Source organism: Eschrichtius robustus, chromosome 10 (assembly GCF_028021215.1).
Source record: "Eschrichtius robustus isolate mEscRob2 chromosome 10, mEscRob2.pri, whole genome shotgun sequence".
NCBI lineage: Eukaryota > Metazoa > Chordata > Mammalia > Artiodactyla > Eschrichtiidae > Eschrichtius > Eschrichtius robustus.
The window spans coordinates 103,439,591-103,458,656 of NC_090833.1; the positions used below are offsets into that span (position 1 = coordinate 103,439,591).

At 55.8% G+C, this 19,066-nt stretch overlaps 2 protein-coding genes across 3 annotated transcripts in view; both read left to right on the plus strand.

Moving 5' to 3' along the window:
• Positions 1-244: 244 nt before the first annotated feature.
• Positions 245-2,806, plus strand: SFTPC (surfactant protein C). Its single transcript, XM_068552921.1, has 6 exons — positions 245-286; positions 1,020-1,178; positions 1,522-1,644; positions 1,874-1,984; positions 2,335-2,482; positions 2,670-2,806. Exons 1-5 carry the CDS (start codon positions 245-247, stop codon positions 2,470-2,472), a joined length of 573 nt encoding a protein of 190 aa, XP_068409022.1. The 3' UTR covers positions 2,473-2,482; positions 2,670-2,806.
• Positions 2,807-3,751: 945 nt separating this feature from the next.
• Positions 3,752-19,066, plus strand: part of BMP1 (bone morphogenetic protein 1) — a 40,655-nt gene continuing 25,340 nt past the window's right edge. For both annotated transcript variants that reach the window (XM_068551900.1, XM_068551901.1), the window contains exons 1-8: positions 3,752-3,922; positions 11,366-11,479; positions 14,045-14,209; positions 14,399-14,516; positions 14,819-14,997; positions 15,746-15,851; positions 17,343-17,467; positions 17,980-18,095. In XM_068551900.1, the coding sequence (XP_068408001.1) occupies positions 3,769-3,922; positions 11,366-11,479; positions 14,045-14,209; positions 14,399-14,516; positions 14,819-14,997; positions 15,746-15,851; positions 17,343-17,467; positions 17,980-18,095 (1,077 nt within the window). In that variant the 5' untranslated portion in view covers positions 3,752-3,768. The remainder of the gene's footprint in view (positions 3,923-11,365; positions 11,480-14,044; positions 14,210-14,398; positions 14,517-14,818; positions 14,998-15,745; positions 15,852-17,342; positions 17,468-17,979; positions 18,096-19,066) is intronic.

Genomic DNA, 19,066 nt, shown 5'->3' on the forward strand with positions numbered 1-19,066 from the left:
TACCCAGCTTTGCTCTTGCTGGGGCCAAGAGGACTCATGTTACGGCGCCAAGGGCCCTTAGGCACTCTTGCAGCTAGCTTATCGGGGCCTCGGCTCTGGAGGACCAGGAACAAACAGGCTTCAAAGCTGAGGGCTTGGCTGGCAGACAGGGGCTGGGTCTTTCACCTCTGTCCCCTCTCCCTCCTGGCACATATAAGACCCTATTCACACTTGGAGATGAGGAGGGGAAGGTGTCTACCGCGAGATGGATGTGGGCAGCAAAGAGGTCTTGATGGAGAGCCCGCCGGTGAGTTTGATCGTGTGTGTGCGCATGTATGCGGGAGTGTATCTGTGTGTGGTGGGCCCTACCTCCTCCAACCTCTGGGCCTGTTTCCTCATCCAGATTCATTCACTCAACTAACTTAGGACTGTGCTAAATCAAGATAAGGACACCAACCGCTAAGACAAGAGACCCTTGGAGAGATAGACTCGTCAGCCACTAATTCCCATATGAGGGGCCGTGAGCCACCACAGGGGTCAGTGGAAAGGGCTGTAGAGAGCACTGGGTAAGGAGCCACTACTCGGGAGATCACAGGAAGCTTCGCAGAGAAAATAACATTTGAGCTGGCTCCAGAGGAAATAGTCAGAGCTCACCAGGTTGAGAAGAAGGAAGGCATTGCAGGAAGAAGGGATAGTATGCATAAAGGCATGGATGTGGGGGGGCGGGGCAGGACAGAGAGGGACTGGGCATGGTTAGGATGCCAGAGGTCTGGAGGAAACAGCAGGAGATGAGACTGGTGAAACAGTGTCTCTTGGGTCTCTCCAAGCCAGACCTCACTTCTAAGCATCTACGGGTTTGTTGGAATCCAGGCCCCCTCCTCCAGGAAGCCTTCTCTGATCTCCTCAGCCCTTCTCTGCATGTCCATAGCATTGGTTGTTCAGCCTTGGGAGAGTGTGGGAAGGTGTCCTGGTTGTGCAGGGAGAAGAAAGGGCATCCTCATGACCTCACACCTGTCTCCCTCCCTGCCCCACCACGTCAGGACTACTCAGCAGTCCCTGGGGGCCGGTTCCAAATCCCCTGCTGTCCTGTGAACATCAAACGCCTTCTCATCGTGGTCGTGGTGGTGGTCCTTGTTGTCGTGGTGATTGTAGGGGCCCTGCTCATGGGTCTTCACATGAGCCAGAAACATACTGAGATGGTGAGCAGGCCTGGGATGGGGTGGGCAGTGGGTACAGGGCAGGCCAGACAAAGGCCCTGGGATGGGGTGGGCAGATAGCATAATTGCCCAAGGGGAATGAGGGGAGGAGGCAAGTGGCACCTCAGGGAAGGACAGAGGTGGGAACAGGGTGGCAAACCTGGCCCGGGCTTTTTCACCAGGTCCCTGCCCCACGGTGGGATGACCTGTTCCCTCCAGCACCTGGTTCCACTCGGCCTCTCTGAGCTCCCAGGGAAGAAAAAATTGCGTTTGAGTAAAGAGGACTGAGGGTGGGCATGATGAGTGGGGAAAGAGGAATGCCAGGCAGCACTATGCCCTCCCCTAGGTCCTAGAGATGAGCATCGCGGGGCCGGAAGCCCAGCAACGCCTGGCCCTGAGTGAGCGTGTGGGAACCACTGCCACCTTCTCCGTTGGCTCCACTGGCATCGTGGCATATGACTACCAGAGGGTGGGTATGCCTGGACCTCTTGACCCCAGGGCTAGACTGTGCGAGACCTATCCAGCTGTGGACTAGTACACGTCCACCTCTCCCCACCCCCCCCAGCACTTTTGCCTGAGCCCTAGATTCCAGTATGACTCCCTCCAGTCCCCAACCTAGAGGGAGATGGCCAAGGACCAGGGTTAGGAGCGAGCTAGGCAGCGCCTTCCTGAACCAACTCTGGGGTTCCTGTGCCCAGCTCCTGATTGCCTACAAGCCAGCCCCGGGAACCTGCTGCTACGTCATGAAGATGGCTCCGCAGAGCATCCCGAGTCTTGAGGCTCTTACTAGAAAATTCCAGAACTTCCAGGTGGGTGTGTGGGTAAGAAAGAGTGGGCTGTCTCCCTCCCAGGGCTGCTATGAGGAGCATTGAAGACGATGGTTCTTTGTCACCTGTAAAGTGCTGTTCCTCGTGGACTGCCAGGTGAATGCCCTCCCGGGATTCCCCTGCACCAAACCTTTCCTACCCATTTACCATCCCCACCCCACAGCCAAGCTGCTGGCCTCAGCTGAGCCCACACACCCCCTGGGGGCTTCTGACTCCAGCACAGCCCCTTCTTTACTCAGAGAGATTGCCTGACACACCTGAGGTACCACAATAAGGGCCGCAGGTGAGGCAGAAACTCAGTTCCCAGCCTCCAAATCAGGTGCTCTTTCCAGGCCGAGCCCTCAGTACCTACCTCTAAGCTGGGCCAGGAGGAGGGCCGTGATGCCGGCTTGGCATCCTCCGGGGACCTGGCCTTCCTGGGCAGCACCGTGAGCACCCTGTGTGGCGAGGTGCCCCTCTACTACATCTAGGACCCATCAGGTGAGCAGGTGTGACCTCCAGGGCACTGGAGCAACAGTGGCCCAGGATGGTCATGTCAGCTGACCAGGAACTGGGGGAACCACGGAGGCGGGGTCACCTACAGAGCTCAGGGGAGGGAAGGTTCACAGACACCGACCCCCCACGTCCCTCTCCCTCACATAATAAACAGTGTTCCTTTGCTTCGCAGGGCCTCAGCAAGCTCCAAAGGGACAGCAAAGCTCCAGGAGCAAAGGGTCTTGTGCAGACAGGCAGGAAGCCGCTCCTGCCGATACCACTGGGACTGGTCCTGGAGAAATGGGAGCTGTGGGGAGAGGTGGGCAGAGGAGAAGCAGCTCCTAGGGCCCAAGGGGGTTCCTACACCAAAGAATAAAGCAGCCTGATTGAAAAACGAAGGGTGTACCTCGTCTATCCTCTCACATGCCTCAGTCCCGCTCTTGGTGGGGGCCAGCCAGGGGAAGGCTAGGGCCTTGGGCGCGCCAAGCGGGCTTTCCCATTCTCCCCCGGTCCCAGGGTGATGAGGCGAGGGGACTGGGGAGCAATCCGCGGGCTTCAGGCGCCCTCCAGTGGCGTCTCCCGAGGGAGGGAGCGAGACGGAGACGGCGAGAGACAGGACAGAACTAGAGGGACAGGGACCGAGATGGGAGAGCGCGAGGGTCCGAGAAAGGCAGACAGCGAGAGCCGCAGGCGGGGAAACACGGCCCAAAATCGGGGGACGGAGCGAGGCGGAGGCGGCACGATTGACCCGACGGTGTGTTCCGCGGCCCGGGAGGGGGCGCCGGGCCGGACACCCCGGGGCCCGGCGCCCGGCGCCCCCTCTCCGGCCCCGCCGCCCCGCGCCCCGCGCCTCCCGAGCCCCCTCCCGGCCGGCCGGCTCTACACCCTCCCCGCCTCCGGCTGGCGCGCGTCCCGGCCCGGCCGAGCACGGTCCCGGCCCCGAGGGGGGCCGAGCTCCAGGCGAAAACCCGCCCTCCAGCGAGCTCATTTCCCTAAAGAGGGGGAGAGGGAGGGAGGGAGAGAAGGAAAGAGACGGAAAGAAGGGAAGGGAGAGCGGAGAAGCCGGGCCGGAGAGGGGGCGGGAGACAGGAAGGAGGGAGGGCGAGGAGAGGGAAGGGGAAGAGGTAGGGAGAGCGCGGGGGGAGAGCGGGCGGCCGGGAGCGCCCTCCCCTCGCCGCCAGTCCTCCGCTTCCCCTCTCGTCCGCTCCCGCGTCCGGGCGCGACCCGCCGCCGCCGCCGCCGCCGCCGCCGCCGCCGCCGCCACCGCGCCCGCCGCCGCCGCGCCCGCCAGCATGCCCGGCGTGGCCCGCCCGCCGCTGCCGCTGCTGCTCTGGCTGCTGCTGCTCGCGCGCCCGGGCCGGCAGCTCGACTTGGCCGACTACACCTATGACCTGGGGGAGGAGGACGACGCGGAGCCCCTCAACTACAAAGACCCCTGCAAGGCGGGTAGGCGCCCCCCACCCCACCGGCCGGTCCCGGGGCGCCCGGGCCGGGCGCGGGCGGGCCGGGGCTGGGAGGGAGGCGCGGGCAGCTGAGGGTTCGGGGTTGGGGGAGGACAGTCCGGTGTGGGAAGCCGGGAGCTGCCTGGTTGGCAATGCAGTGGGGAACAAAAGAAAGAGGGAGAGAGGGAGGGGGAAGTTTGGGGGACTTTTAGGGACTGAAGTTTTGCTGCTGTTGGTGGGAGCTGCCGTGGCTGTCTCTGGTCTCTCCCAGAGGATTCCTGCCCGGGACCCAGGAGAAACCTGCTGCCAAGGAGGCTTTTCCTTCTACTGGAAACTTTTCCGGCCAAACTCCTCTGTGTGTGTGTGTGTGTGTGTGTGTGTGTGTGCACTTTTCCCTTCTCCCCCATCCCGGGCTCCAGCACACTGGTGTTTTCCAGCCTGTCTGTCTAGGCTGCCCTGGGGCTGCACGTCTGTCCCGCTGGGTTCAGGGAGGCCTATATCTCCAAGGAGCAGGTCTCCTGAGGCCCCCACCCAGCAAGTGGAAGAAGAAAGTTTTTCAAGGGATCCTCTGAGATCATGCCCACTGGGAATCCCATGTTCCCCACCAGCGACAGCAGGTTTCTGACCTCGGAGACAGCTGTCAAAGTCAGAGAAGCCAGCCCAGGACAGGGACTTAACTTCTGCCCGTGTGCCAGAGGACCCTACTAAGGCCAAGTGGGGTGGAAAGGGGAAAAACAGAGAACTCAGATACTGTATATCAGTTCTCTCTGTCCCGCAGACACTGGAGGCTAATTAGCCCAGGTCAGGGCCCCGGAGTGTGTGTGTGTGTGTGTGTGTGTGTGTGTGTGTGTGTGTGTGTGTGTGTGTGTGTGTGTGTGTGTGTGTGTGTTCTTTGTCCATGAAGACCCCTTGTAACCCTTTCACTCCTGCTGGGCCCAGAGGGATTCCCCCCCCCCCCCCCCCACAGAGTGACCAGATGGTCATGCACTCCAGCCATTTGCCTGATCGGATGACCCTGAACAGGCTGCCTGGGACAAGAGAACACACAGGGCATTAGATATCAGAACCTTTCCTCGACTTCCTGCCTCTGACTTCAGACTGTCTCCAAATAGCCAGAGCCAGGGCAGTGGCACAGTGCCTGGAGTTCTAGAAGTGCCTGTGTGGAGCATGAGGTGTTGGGGGGCAGGTTGCTCTGGTCCTGACCCGGGGGACCCCTCTTTGGGTGATGGATCAGAGCAAACTGCAGGAATAAGAGTCCTTCCAGTGCGAGGAGGAGAAGCCAATCCCCCAGCCCTTGCTCCTCCACCCCTGCTGGGCTGTGAGCAAACCAGACATTGGCCTCCATCTTTCTCGCTGGGCTTGGGGTGGACATGAGGCTAAGTGGACAGAGCGTGGGCTTTGGAGGCAGGCAGACCTAGCTCTCAATCCTGGACCCATAACTCATTAGCTGTAGTGTCTTGGGAATGGTAATTATCATCTCTGAACTTTGCTTTTCTCACCTGTAAAATGGAACTGATAATACGATTCTCCGATTCTCCGTAGAGTTGGTGGTAAGGATTAAATGTGAGAACATATATAAAATGCATATGAGAGCTTAACACTCAGTAAGCACTAAATAAATGTTGGTGGCCTACCCGCTGTTTTCTGTGCCTCACACTCTGACTTCATTTTTTTCTGAGGGAATAGGCTTGGTTTTCAGGAGAAGGGAGTGTCTCCCTAACCCCATCCTTGTGTCACTTATTCATTCAACTGATCTACATTTACTAAATGCCTAAGAGGTGCCAGGCCCTGGCCTTGATGTTGTGGGAGATACAGAGAATTATAAGTCATGCCCCCTGCCCTCAAGGAGCTTACAGTCCAAAAGGGGCACAAGACACACGTGGACATAATCAACTGCACAAACCAAGGAGGGAAAGCCCTAAAGGCTCAAGGAGCCTCTTGCCCCTCTGCAGCCCTGGTGGTGGTGGTGGCAGAGAAACAGTGATCACAGCAAGCTGGGAAGTTTGGGGAGGTCTTCTTGGAGAAGGAGGGCTGGGCAAGGTCTTAAAGAATAGGTAGGAAGCCAATCTGATGTATTTCACTACCAGTTGGAAATTGGAGGGATTTGAGCAGCGGGAGGCTGAGGGCTCTATCCCCAGTCTCAGATTTCATGGAAGGGTGGGGCTAGCTGAGCTGGAACTTCAAACGAGGACTCTGGAGAAAGTTCTCCCCCGGGGCTCGGGGCTCGTGGGGCTCGTGGGGAGCTGGGCCAGGCCTGGGGGTGGCCAGGAGGGTCTGACAAGGCCAAGATTCAGGGTCAGACCAGGCTTCCCTCCTGTGTGTGACTGGTGCAGCCCTGCCTCCCTCCGACCTGACTCCTAAGACCCCACACCAACACCCTCAGGCCTCAGGTCCCCAGGCTCTTTCCTCTGTTTGTGTTAACCTCTCCTGCCGGCCTTCACCTCTTGCCCCCTCTGAGCCCTGCCCTCCAGATGCGGGAGGTGGCAGTGGCAGGCGTGTCTGGCTTTACTTCCTTTGGATGCACCTGGCTGTGCCTGCTACCTCTACCCGCTTGATGCTCTCCAGCTCTCTCCTCTTCCTCTCCTCCTCCTCGCACGTGGAGGACCAAGAATGAAAGCCCCATTGACTCCCTGGCTCACCTGTGATCGCTCAGGAGAGCGGGGCCTCTTCATTTGAGGTCACTTCTTGCTATTACCATCAGAGTGATGGTTTACTGTTGCAGTAAGGACAAAATTAAGACCCTTGATACCCTGGAGAGGTGCCTGGATATTCTGGGCAAGATCAGAACAATGGGCAGGAAGCCAGGCTGGCTTGTGTGTGCTCAGAGCTGGTTCCACCAAGCCCTCTCCCTCTCTCCCAGGGAGATTGCGAGTCAGCCCTGATTTCTTGTACGTTGGGATGCCAAACCATCAAGGGAATCCTTCCCTAAGATTCCCAGTTCCATTTGGCTGCCCCAGATGACTCAGGACTCTGGGAGGGACCTTAGAGGCAGGAATTGGGACACAGCTGCTCCCATCAGCAGAGAAGCCCACAGGGATTCTCCTGAGCCAGCAGGGACCTTACTACAGCCTCAGCTGGCAGCTCAGAGGTCTGCTTTGGGGAGGTGAGGTGGGCCAGTAGCTCACCAGTCCTTGTCAGCATTCCCATCCCAGGGGCTTTGTAGCCCAGGACTTCAGGGGGCCTCAGAGGAGTAGGTTATCAGCTCCAGAGGTTGAGAAACAATTCATTCTCTTGCCAGACCACATTCCCCCTCCAGACACGCTGAATGAGTCACCCACCCACCTATACCCCTGCTCCATGAGTCACCTTCTCTTTTAGGTGCCCCAAGGGAGCAGGAAAAGTCTTACAATCTCCCTGGGCTCCAGATGGAGGGGGACCAATGGGACTCCCCCAGAAGAAGGAACTCTCAAAAATTCTAGTTTCTCCAGGGATTTTGGGAGAAGATATTGGGGGAGGGGAGGGAGTAGAATGTATCACTCCTCAGGCCACTAAAGCTTACCTCCTAAGGAGAGCTAGGGGAATCGGCTAATCTCTCTCTCTCTCCTCTCCCCTCTCCATTTCTAAAGGTGCCCCTCTCCTTCTGGGGGTGTAGCCTGTGAAATGGGGTATGCACGTGCAGTTCTTTGTGTGTTTGAAAACACTAGGGCTTGCACAGGGAAGAAGTGAAGAGTATGTTTTTTGCACGTTTGTGGGTGTGCCCCTGCTTTATGGGCAAGTCTGTTCAACTGTGCATGTTGGTACTCCTGAGTACATGTAAGTGCGTGTGCAAATGTGCACCTGTGTGTAAATGTACACTGTGATTAAGTACACGCAAACACTCGCAGGAGCTTAAGCATGTCCTCCCCCAGCAAGAAGCTTGCATCTGTGTAATGGGACATGCGTAGTATGCCTGGTACACATGGCTTTGGGGCTCCATCACACCAGCCAGGCTCCTCTCCCTCCCCCTAAAAGGGGAGGAGACTGCAGTGAGGAGGCCGACCTGAAGGATGCGGTACTTACTCTCTTCTTTCCTCTCCTGCTGGGGGGCGGGTGGGTGTGTGTGTGGGGCGGGGGGGGGGGGGGGGGGGGGAACTGGCTATGGAGCAGCCATAAGTGCTCCTGGCTGGTTTACAGCCGGAAAACAAAACAAAAACTTTTGATCCCGTGTTGAAAACAACTACTATCCTGACCTTGACCCTGACCCAGGGCTTCCTTCCTGGTAAGGAGGGGCATCCTAGACTCTCCAGGATCCAGATTCCCTAGCTTCCCCGGAGGGCATCCCAAATGGACAGGGCTTTCAGGCCCAGGTCCTGGCCATCAGGCTCTCCTGCCCACCCCCATCTCTCCCCTCCCCCCTCAGTTCCCACGCATTCTTCAGTCATGACATTCCCACCGCAGGGCGCTGCTGGCAGTGAGCTCCGTGGCTAGGCTAGCCCAGAGCGTGTCCCGCCTTCCGCTCACCCTGCCCTCCACACCGCCTTGGTCCCGCAGGCCAACACAGTTCTGTGGCCTCTGTACTTGGAATTTAAGGTTCTGCTTCTGAGCACCTGGGGGCTTCACTCAGCCAGGAGGCCAGTGTGGGTGAAAACTCTGTGCCCTTGAAAGTAGAGAGCTGAACTTGAGATTATAGGGCTACTATTGGGGCGATATTAACAGTGGCCATTCCATGGCTTCTTACTGTGCTCCAGGCTTTGTGCTAGATGCTTTATTTACATGCCTTATTTCATGCAGTAATCCTGGGAGACAGATTCTTTTATTTGTTCCTTTTTTATATAGGAGAAAATTGAGGTTTAGAAGAGTTCATATGACTTGTCTGTGAGAAGTAGTCAAGCTGGGATTCAAAGACAGGTCTGTCTGACTCCAAAGACCTTGCTGTTTGCAGCTATGTCTGAAGATGAGTCTAAATGTCCAGCCACAGGTGTACTTGGTGATGTCTGCGGGTGTGGCTGTGTGAGCCTGGCGGTGCAGTGTCTGTGCAAAGGTGCAAAGTGAGCAGAGGTGTGGGAGCATTCACGTGGGACATGAATGCCCATATGAACACTGGCACATAGGACCCGCCACCACCTCCATGGGGTGCACCTCCCATCCCATATCCTTGCTAAGGTCACCCTTGCATGTCAGCTGAGAAGCGCCTTGTATTGCTGTCGCATCAATTGCTGAGCCAAGGCCGCCAAGGGTGATGTTTTCAATAAGAGAATCTTTCCCCTGTGGAGGAAGAACTTCTGGACCACCTACCAGCTGGTGAACTTGGCCAAGGCATTTCCCCTCTCACATCCAAGTGTTTTGATCTCTCAAGTCAGGGAGGTGGGCTCGAATCTAGCCACTAACTTATCTCTCCAAGAGTTTGTAATGGGACACTCCTAGGCAAGTGTATGGGTGGAGCTTGGCTTAATGGGCATGTCCCTGGTGGGCCAGGATTAATTAATTCATCAATATGAATTCATTAATATGAAAGCACTTTGTCAACTGGAAAGCACCACATAAATTTCAACAGACGTTTACATAAGGTGTCATTATTGCTACTATTACTGGCTTAATGGGCTTGGAACTTGCAGTTGGGTTTGTGTGTGTTGGAGCTTCTGCATGTGTGTTTTAGGACTGTCTGTGATGTGTGTATTTTTTGGTGGATGTGTGTGTCTGAGTGAGTATTTAGAATATGGGTTCTGCAAGATGATGAACTTCAGTGCAGTGAGCGCTGGACTGGGAATCAGGAGGCGTGAGTTATAAATCCAGCCTTTGTAGTGACTAGCAACATGGCCTCAGTTAAATCATTGCCCTTCTGGGCTTCAGTTTCCACATCTGTAAAATGGAAATTTGGCCTAGATAACTGCTAAAGTCACTCCCGCATTCTGCCCATCCAGCTCCAGGTCACATCTATAGAATAGTGTGTGTCTGGGGCACGTGTTTGCAAGCCCAAAGAATATCGACGTGATCCTTCACTTGAACAAACGTTATTGAGTGCCTCCCACCAGAAGGGGTGGTATGGGTGCTGCTTGTGCATGCAGGGTTGTCTCTGTGACTTTTCACGTTCTTTTATTTATTTATTTATTTATTTATTTATTTATTTATTTATGACTGTGTTGAGTCTTCGTTTCTGTGCGAGGGCTTTCTCTAGTTGCGGCAAGTGGGGACCACTCTTCATCGCGGTGCGCGGGCCTCTCACCATCGCGGCCTCTCTTGTTGCGGAGCACAGGCTCCAGACACGCAGGCTCAGTAATTGTGGCTCACGGGCCCAGTTGCTCCATGGCATGTGGGATCTTCCCAGACCAGGGCTCGAACCCGTGTCCCCTGCATTGGCAGGCAGATTCTCAACCACTGCGCCACCAGGGGAGCCCGTCTCTGTGACTTTTATAGCTCTGTTTTTGGTGGCATGGCTGTGGATGTCACCATGTGTCTGGAGGAACACTGGCCCATGTGTCTGATTCTGTGTTGATGAGTAGGTGTGTGTGTGTGTGTGTGTGTGTGTGTGTGTGTCTGTCCACCCAGTGGGCCATCTGGGGAGGAGAAACCTGTGTGCAAGGCCTCAAGGTTAAAACAATTTGTGTAACGCTGCCCACCAGGCCTGTGTAGCACTTGGGATAAGAAGCAGATGTCACTGTGGGTGGAGCTGGGGGGAGGCTGCTCTCTGCTCCACCTCCAGCCCAGCCTCTCACCTCCCCCACAGCAGCCCAGCATGAAGCTTGCATCTGAGCTCCTTCCAAAGCGCTCAGCTCCAGGGCCTCTGTTTCTCAAAAAGCAGATAGACTGCTTAACCCATCCCTCTGGAAACCTCAGCCCCCAGCTCCAGAAATCAAAATGTCCCGTTAGATGGGTTCTTTTCCCCCAGGCCTTTCTTCCTCCAGAGAGGGGACTCTGAGACTCAGAATATGAATCACTTGAGAACTATTAAAGCTTTTCCTCCAAGCCCATCAGGTGTCCTGGCTCCCCTCAATATACGCTCCCCTCAGTGTAATTGAAATGGCATTTGTTGAGTGAATTCCATATGCTCAGCACAAAGCTAAGGTTATGGGCCCCCGAAGTAGACACTCTGTCCTCTCATCCCCTTTCATTTTCTTGGTAGCACCCATCCCTTCCTGGAATTCTCGAGCTCCTCCGTATTTGTTTACTTGTGTTTCTTTGAAGGTCAGTTTCCTGCGAGCAGGGACCTCTTCTGTCTTGCTAATCACTGGAGTAGCACCGGCCCACAGTAGGTGCTTACTAAGCATTTGCTAAAGAATGATGGAATAAATGACACGACTGTGGCTTTGAGGAGCTAACAGTCTGGTGGGGGTGGGCATCCGCTTTGCTGAGATTCCAGCTGAAAAATGATCATGAGTTTCCCAAGTTTTCTCAAAGCCCCCATGTCCCTTCCCCTTCCTCAGAAGGCACTTGAGGATTACAGTTGCTGGGGCCAGGGGCTGTGCCCACAGGGCTGGGCTTTCAGTGCTGGGTAGGGGGACTGACTCGCCCCGGCTTCTTCTCTCTCCAGCTGCCTTCCTTGGGGACATCGCCCTTGATGAGGAGGACTTGAGGGCCTTCCAGGTGCAGCAGGCTGCGGATCTCAGACAGCGTGCAACCCGCAGGTCTTCCATCAAAGCTGCAGGTACACCCAGTACGGGCTGGCCCCTCTCTGTCTCAGAAATGGGTTCCAGAATTGGAAAAACAAGGAACCTCCCTGTTCCCAGCCAGGCCCTCCCAGGACAGAGGCCATGAGCCTGAACCCAGCATAAGGGCTTGTCTTCCCTTGGGATATCTTTATCCCTTCCCCAGAGCAGTGGCAAGTGTAGACATACCCAGAAGCTAAGCACCCACATTGCTTTTTGCTTACAGTTTACAAAGTACTTTCAAAAACATTGTCTAACTTGACTGTCCCCAGTCACCTTCACAGGTAGGTCAGGACAACTCCCACTTTACAGACACAGATCTTCCTCAACTTATGGTGGTGTTACATCCTGATAAACCCATCATAAGTTGAAAATATCTTAAGTCGAAAATGCATTTAATACACCTAATCTACTGAACATCATAGCTCAGCCCAGGCTACCTTAAAGGTGTTCAGAACACTTACACTAGCCTACTGTTGGGCGAAATCTTCTGCCACAAAGCCCATTTTATAATAAAATGGTGAATCACGTAATTATTGAATACTGTCCTGAAAGTGAAAAACAGAATGGTGGTCTGGGTACAGAATGGTTGTGAGCGTACGGGCTGCTTCCCGTCGTGATGGTGTGGCTGGCGGGGAGCTGCGGCTCGCTGCTGCTGCCCAGCATCTCAAGAGAGGATCACACTGCCTATCACTAGCCCAGGAAATTCAAAATTCGAAGTACGGTTTCTACTGAGTGTGTTATCACTTTCGTACTATCAAAACATTGTAAGTAGAACCATCGTTAAGTCAGAGACCATCTGTACAGAAACTAAGAGTCACAGAGGTAATGTGACTTGCTCAAGGTCCCAAAGCTAGTCAGTGGCAAAACTGGGACAGGAGCCCAAGGCTTCTCCAAATCCCAGGCTCTTCGCTCCACATCACCATCCCTCCTGGCTTCCTCTCCTGCTCCCACTTTGCAAGCCTCTACGCATCCTTTAAAGCCCATCTCAAGAGCTTCTCTTGTGAAATCTTCCCTGATCGTCCCCGAGTCCTGACCATGCCACCATTTGCTGTGCTCTTTCCTCTGGGCTTACACTGATAGCATCTCACAAGTCGCACCACACTGCAAGGATTTGTTTCTATGTCTCTCTCCCCAGCTGGACTCAAAGTTCTTCAAGGTCAGGGTGGGTCCAAGTCCCCCCCCGCCAACAAGCCTGGCACTTGTGAATGGGTGAGGGAATGGGAGGCTTGAGGGCCTGGGCTGTCTTGGTTCTGTCCATCCTTCTCACTGCTCTGGAATGTGGTCCTGCTCACAGGTAACCCTCCCATTGCCCAAGTGGGGGATTCTCACCTGGGACCTGTTCTGGGCACACTCTGGTGGTGCCAGGCAGTTGTCCTGTCTGGCAGTAGGGAGGATCCTGGCATGGGCAGGCCATGGAGTAAAGGTTAAACTACCCCAGAGAGCAGCTGGCATTGGAGGGTGACCTGGTAGCCTGGTAACTAGCAAGGCTTACTTGACCTTAGTGGGGATTAGTAGACACGGGACAAGAGGAAAGCAGAATGGAGATTTGGATAACTTGGACTTGCCACTAACCCACCATCTGACTTTGCGCAAATCTTGGGCTTTAGTTTCCTCATCTGTCAAATGTAGATAGCGACACTGGCCCAGTCCATCCAGAGAGCTACTGTGTCAAATGAGGACATGTACTTGGGAATACTTAAAGAGAACATCAAGTTCTGTATGCTCCACAAATATGAAGGTTTATTGGCTGAGACGGGACTGTTTCCTAGTCTCGGGTCCCCTGCAGGTCTGGGGAAACGAGTACACCGCTGTTCTCTTTTTCACTGACAGTCAGTTCTCTCTGTTCGTGGTAGTTATGAATAGAGTTATAGAATAACCTTACAGTTATTCCATAAAGTCGCTGCGAACACTGAATTAGCAAATTCTGAGCCATTACTCCTAGGAGAAATACAGGGTTAGGTTCCTGCAAGCCTCTGGTCACATTTTCATCAACTCATTAATACGTAACCCAGTCTTTATGTGTGTTTCTATTTAAAGACACCTTAATTAATATAGCATTGATTCATTAACGTTGAACTCATGGCCAACAGCACTGTAACTCATGACTGAACAAAGCTTCTCTAACCCAGGTATTTTCTCCATAAGGTACATCCCAGCCCTCTTGCACTTGGGAACACTAGACAGCCCTTCAGCACTACAGGGGGGTAAGGGGAGGGTCATTTTAAACAGCAAACTCACCAAGAAAAAGCACAAAATGAAAAAATGTTGCACTAAATAGATTGTGAAAAAGATATTTACAGTATAAGCTGAAACAAGAAGGCAGCCTGTCGCCTTGTTCAGGCTCAGCTGGGATCACGCCTGTTGGGTGACTTAAGTTTTTCACTGCTCTGTGCATGACAGCAAGTGACCATGAAAGAGCTGAGGGTATTGATTTGGGGGTTACAAAGAAATTTTACTGAGCGGGCAAATACAGAATCCCTAGATAATGAGGATCGGTTGTAATTTGCTTCTTCTTGCTCTTCTTTCCCTTGCGACCAAATGCCTTCTTCTTTCAATTTCAGGAAACTCTTCCACCCTCAACTGTCAGAGCACTAGTGGGCAGCCGCAGAGGAGAAGTCACGGGAGATGGAGAAGCAGGTCCCGGAGCCGGAGGGCAGCAACATCTAGACCAGAGCGCGTGTGGCCCGATGGGGTCATCCCCTTTGTCATTGGGGGAAATTTCACTGGTGAGCATGATGTCGGGCGTGTGGGGAGCAGCCTGCACCCTGGCCTGGCCTCAGGACAGCCCTGTCGTGCATGGTGGTGTGAGTGGTACCTTCTGCCTGTCTGTCCAGTGAATGGCTGACTCTGTAGCAATGGGTGGAAGTGGGCCCACCTGGACAGCTGTGACAGCCTGGCCTCCCTTGTCCTGGCAGGCAGCCAGAGGGCAGTCTTCCGGCAGGCCATGAGGCACTGGGAGAAGCACACCTGTGTCACCTTCCTGGAGCGCACAGACGAAGACAGCTATATTGTGTTCACCTATCGACCCTGCGGGTGAGCAGGGGCCCCTGGGCACCGTACCCTCGGCCGTCGCCCCAACCCATGTTCTGTCCTGAGCACTGCAGCTGTCCCATCTGGGCACGGCCCTGCGTCATCTGTCCCCTCCCGCCATGGGACATCTCCCCAGGAGCTGCCCCGGATGTGGCTCAGACCCCAGCACACAGTCCAGGCATCCCGCACTCGGGTCCCTCCCCAACCCCTCCGCTCCCTGGCCCCCCTGGCAGCCACACCCGACCCCTGAGTGGATGCACTCCCCCAGCTCGGGACCGCCCCCCTGAGCTGGCCCCGCCCTCCAGGTGCTGCTCCTACGTGGGCCGCCGTGGTGGGGGCCCCCAGGCCATCTCCATCGGCAAGAACTGTGACAAGTTCGGCATCGTGGTCCATGAACTGGGTCATGTCATCGGCTTCTGGCACGAACACACGCGGCCCGACCGAGACCGCCACGTCTCCATCGTGCGCGAGAACATCCAGCCAGGTACGCACCTCTGCCTGCCCCTCCAGGGATCCTGGTCAGGGTGGGAGCTGCTCCCTCAAGCCATCACCTTTGGTCAACTCAGCATTATAGTCCCAGCCAGCTGGGCAGTCACAGCCCTGCCTGGGGTCCAGACCCTTCCCCTGCAGCCTCTCCTCCGGGTCAGTAGCAGCTCAGGGACTGCAAATCAGTTGCCAGACGGGGGGCCAGGACAGGTCCAGGTCCTGCACACAGGGGCTGTCTGGAGCAGCCAGAACCCACCTGGCCTTTAGGGTGGCGGGTGGGAAGGGGTCGGCCCATCCCCCATGCTGCCTCAGCCTTTCTCTTCACTTTTACCCAGTCTCCTGCTCTCTGCCTATGCTGTCCTCTAAGGGTTTTTTCCTCTCTCCTTTCTCCCCACTGTGCTCTCTTTCTTCCCTCCCTTCCTGCTTCCTCCCTTTCTCCCCAGGCCTCCTCCACTCTTCACTGCTCTCATCTCCCTGTGGTTCTAGAAATGGGCACCTCCTTCTCATCTTCCCTTGAGCCTTCCCTCCAGCAAGTCCTCAACCCCACCCACCCCCCCTGCTGGACAGACTCTTCTAGAGACCCGCCCCTCCCCCAGGCTGCCCTTGGCAGCTGCCCAGACCCTCAGGTAGGGGGGCACCTCTCAAGTGCAGGGAGGACCCCGTTCCCCACCCTGAAAAGGTAGCACTGCATCCCGCACAGACCCGCCCGCTCCCACCTCCCCACACCCTTTTCCTGGTCTTCGCAGGGCAGGAGTATAACTTCCTGAAGATGGAGGTCCAGGAGGTGGAATCCCTGGGGGAGACCTATGATTTTGACAGTATCATGCACTATGCCCGGAACACATTCTCCAGGTGAGAGATGGGGCCCAGCCTCTTCTGGGGCAGCCCGGCCCTGCCCTCCGTAGGCCTCCCGCTTTGAACTAGCCTGCCCTGCTGGGGTCGTTGGCGAGGACAAGGGTGGGCCTCTGGGTGGCTGCGGCCCCCAGGCAGAGGACTCGTGGGTGCTGCCTGCCCTGCTGTCCTCTTCCGTGGTGGGTCCATGGCAGGGCCGGGACTCACAGAGCCTGGGTTCTTCACCTAGTACTGGGCACACCTGGCCCGGGAGGCTGAAACCCAGCTGCTGTGCAGCCGCGTGGTGTGCTGTGGCCCCGGAACCGTATCCGCCCGAAGGAGCTGAGCTTTTCCCTCAACCCTCAGCCAAAGGGGGCATGTCTTTCTGATGGGTCTGCCTTTTTGTAATTGGCTGATTGGCACAAAGTCTGGCTTCTGCCCTGGACCAACCCTCCTCCCCAGCTCACGAGCACATGTACACCTACTCTTTATCCTGGGCCTAGGTTCCCAGAAATCACAGCCAGAGCCCCCAGAGGTAGTGGCCCAGCCTCCCCGTCCCAGTTTCTCCTTAGCAGAGTGTGGGAAACAGCCCCTCCTCCTCCTCAGCCTCCCCCCAAGCCCTCTGCACCCCAACTCGCACCCCCTCCTGGCCTTTCCCATGCCTGGCTCTGTCCTCATCCTCTGTCTCTGCTCTCCCAGACCCTGGCCCTCCCCCTCTCCTCAGACGCTCCTTCTAGACCCACTCTTCCTGCCTCCAGACCTGAGGGAACAGAGACCAAGGAAGGGTGGTGAGGTCATCCCACCCGCCACACCCACAGACCACCCCCTGTACATTTCCCACCACATCCCACCCCACCTCCTGCTGAGTTCTGCCCGGCTGGGTGTGAGTCAGGGGCCCTGGGGAGGTGGAGGGATGCCTGCTCCCCCTTCCTTCTGCTCCTCCCGGATGGAAACATCCAGGACCTAGCAGGCAGGAACTGAGGGGACAGGGGAACACTGATGGATCAGGAGCTAGCGGGGCTGTCCCTGGGGTCTGGTCTGGCCACGGTGGAGCCTGCCCTTTGGCCTTGTCCCAGGTGCCATCAGGAGTAGCCCGTGCCAGCAGGGCGAAGTGTTGGCCCTGGGTAGTCCTGGGAGAGGTGTAGTCAGGGCTGAATCAGCACAGGGAGCCTCAGAAGCAGGGCCGGGCAGGGCTGAGACACGACTGACGGGGGGTCTGGAGCTCTCCCAGGGCTGGGAGTTGGGCCAGACTGAGCCGGAGCACCGGTGGGTCCCCAGGGCCTCCTAGGTCCGTGTCCCCCGGGGCTCCCCCGGGCCCTGTGGTGTGGCTGCCACGGAGCAGCGTGGCTGCTGGGCAGTGGGCAGTGTAATGACAGGGTGAGATGTCTCCACCCGTCCCTGACCCTGCTGAGGAATGTCTGGGCTCTTGCGGGGTCGTGACCTTCGGTGCACGCGGGCCGGCCGCCCTCCTTCCCGTCGGAGTCTCACCCAGGCTGGGCTTCTCCTCCTCAGGGGCATCTTCCTGGACACCATCGTTCCCAAGTACGAGGTGAATGGGGTGAAGCCTCCCATCGGCCAGAGGACCCGGCTCAGCAAGGGGGACATTGCCCAGGCCCGCAAGCTCTACAAGTGCCCAGGTCGGGGCAGGGGTGGGGACAGGCCAGGGTGGGGGGGAGGGCAGGCCCTGGGGCCAAGAAGTTTGAGGCTGTGAGACTTAGAAAAGGCTGAGGCTGCCTGGTGTCGGGGGGAGGGGGCACCCAGGGAGGGGGAGTGTTCAAGTTACAGACCCAAACTGGGGCTTGGATCAGGTGGGGAGATGCCAAGCCACCCACCTTCTGAGGGTCTGTGAGAGTGAGGGACAGTAGGAGCAGAAAATGGGGGGCGCAGAGCGATTCTCAGGGAGTGAGATGGAGTGAGGCCCTCCGAAGGAGCTTGACCTTAACTCTGGAACCCATGTTGCCTTGACCACAGGGCATCCTGCAGCACTAGGTAGAAAGAGAAGGAGAAGGGATGGATCTTAAAGGGACAGGGCCATCCCAGACTCTCTCCTCTCCCCCAAAGTGTGCCAGGACTCAGGGCAGGGAAGCCAGAAAGTTGGGGGGATTGGGCACCTGCAGCCAGCAACCCAGTCATTTCCTTTCCTTGACAGCTTGCGGAGAGACCCTACAAGATAGCACGGGCAACTTCTCCTCCCCCGAGTACCCCAACGGCTACTCCGCCCACATGCACTGCGTATGGCGCATCTCAGTCACGCCTGGGGAGAAGGTAACTGAGCATCCTCTCCTCTGCCAGGACCCCTGAGTAGGAGAGCTTAGTCCATGTGGCTGTGAGTGACCTACCTGGGGAATGTAAACTCATTCACCCTGCAGGATGATGAGAGGCTTCTACTAATAGTTGTATATAAATGCTAACTTGTGAATAGCATGTACTATGTGCCAGGCATTTTTCTAAGTGCTTCTCAGATCCATTCATAGGCTTGTGCTTCTCAGATCCATTCACAGGCTTTTCGCGTGGAGTCTGGACCTCTCACCCACCCCTGGACCTTCCATGTCCTTCATATTTTTATTGCTCCTAAGAGCTTTAAGGCTTTATTTCCCTTGATTGGAACTTGGTTCTTAATGTCCTAGTGCAACCTTGATCTGGGTTAGATTTTATTACCGGTCGCATTGCTCATTCCAACAGCTCTCAAGATCATTTTGAATCAGAATTCCACCATCCATCAGGTAGCCGTCCTCACTCTCCCATGAGCTCATTTGATAAGCATGTGTTCTGGGTCTTCCGAACCTGGCCTTTGATCAAAATATTGAACAGGACATGAATTAAAGCAGATCCAAGATCTCCCTCTGAATTGACATTGACCCAGTAATCTGCAGGCTTCGGGCAAAACTATTCCACTAGCTATGACTACGCTAAGTGTCATTACCAGCCAGCCACCAGTCACCACCTTATTGACCAACCACCATATGAGCTGCTTCTGAGATGAGGCCTTTGTCATCTTTATGTCTCTGGCACAGGAAGTGATTAATAAGTGCCGAATACATGGATGAATTGCCTTACCAAAACAAATCCACTGTTTCACCAGTTGGTAGATCCCCTTTTAAAAAGGAAGTGAGATTTGTCTGATGTACCTTGTTTCAAGTGAACCCAAACTGGCTCCTAGTAGTCAAGTGTTTCTTTTCTAAATGGTCATAGACCCTCTGTTTAATTGGGGATCACCATTGAACTCAGTGGTTTGC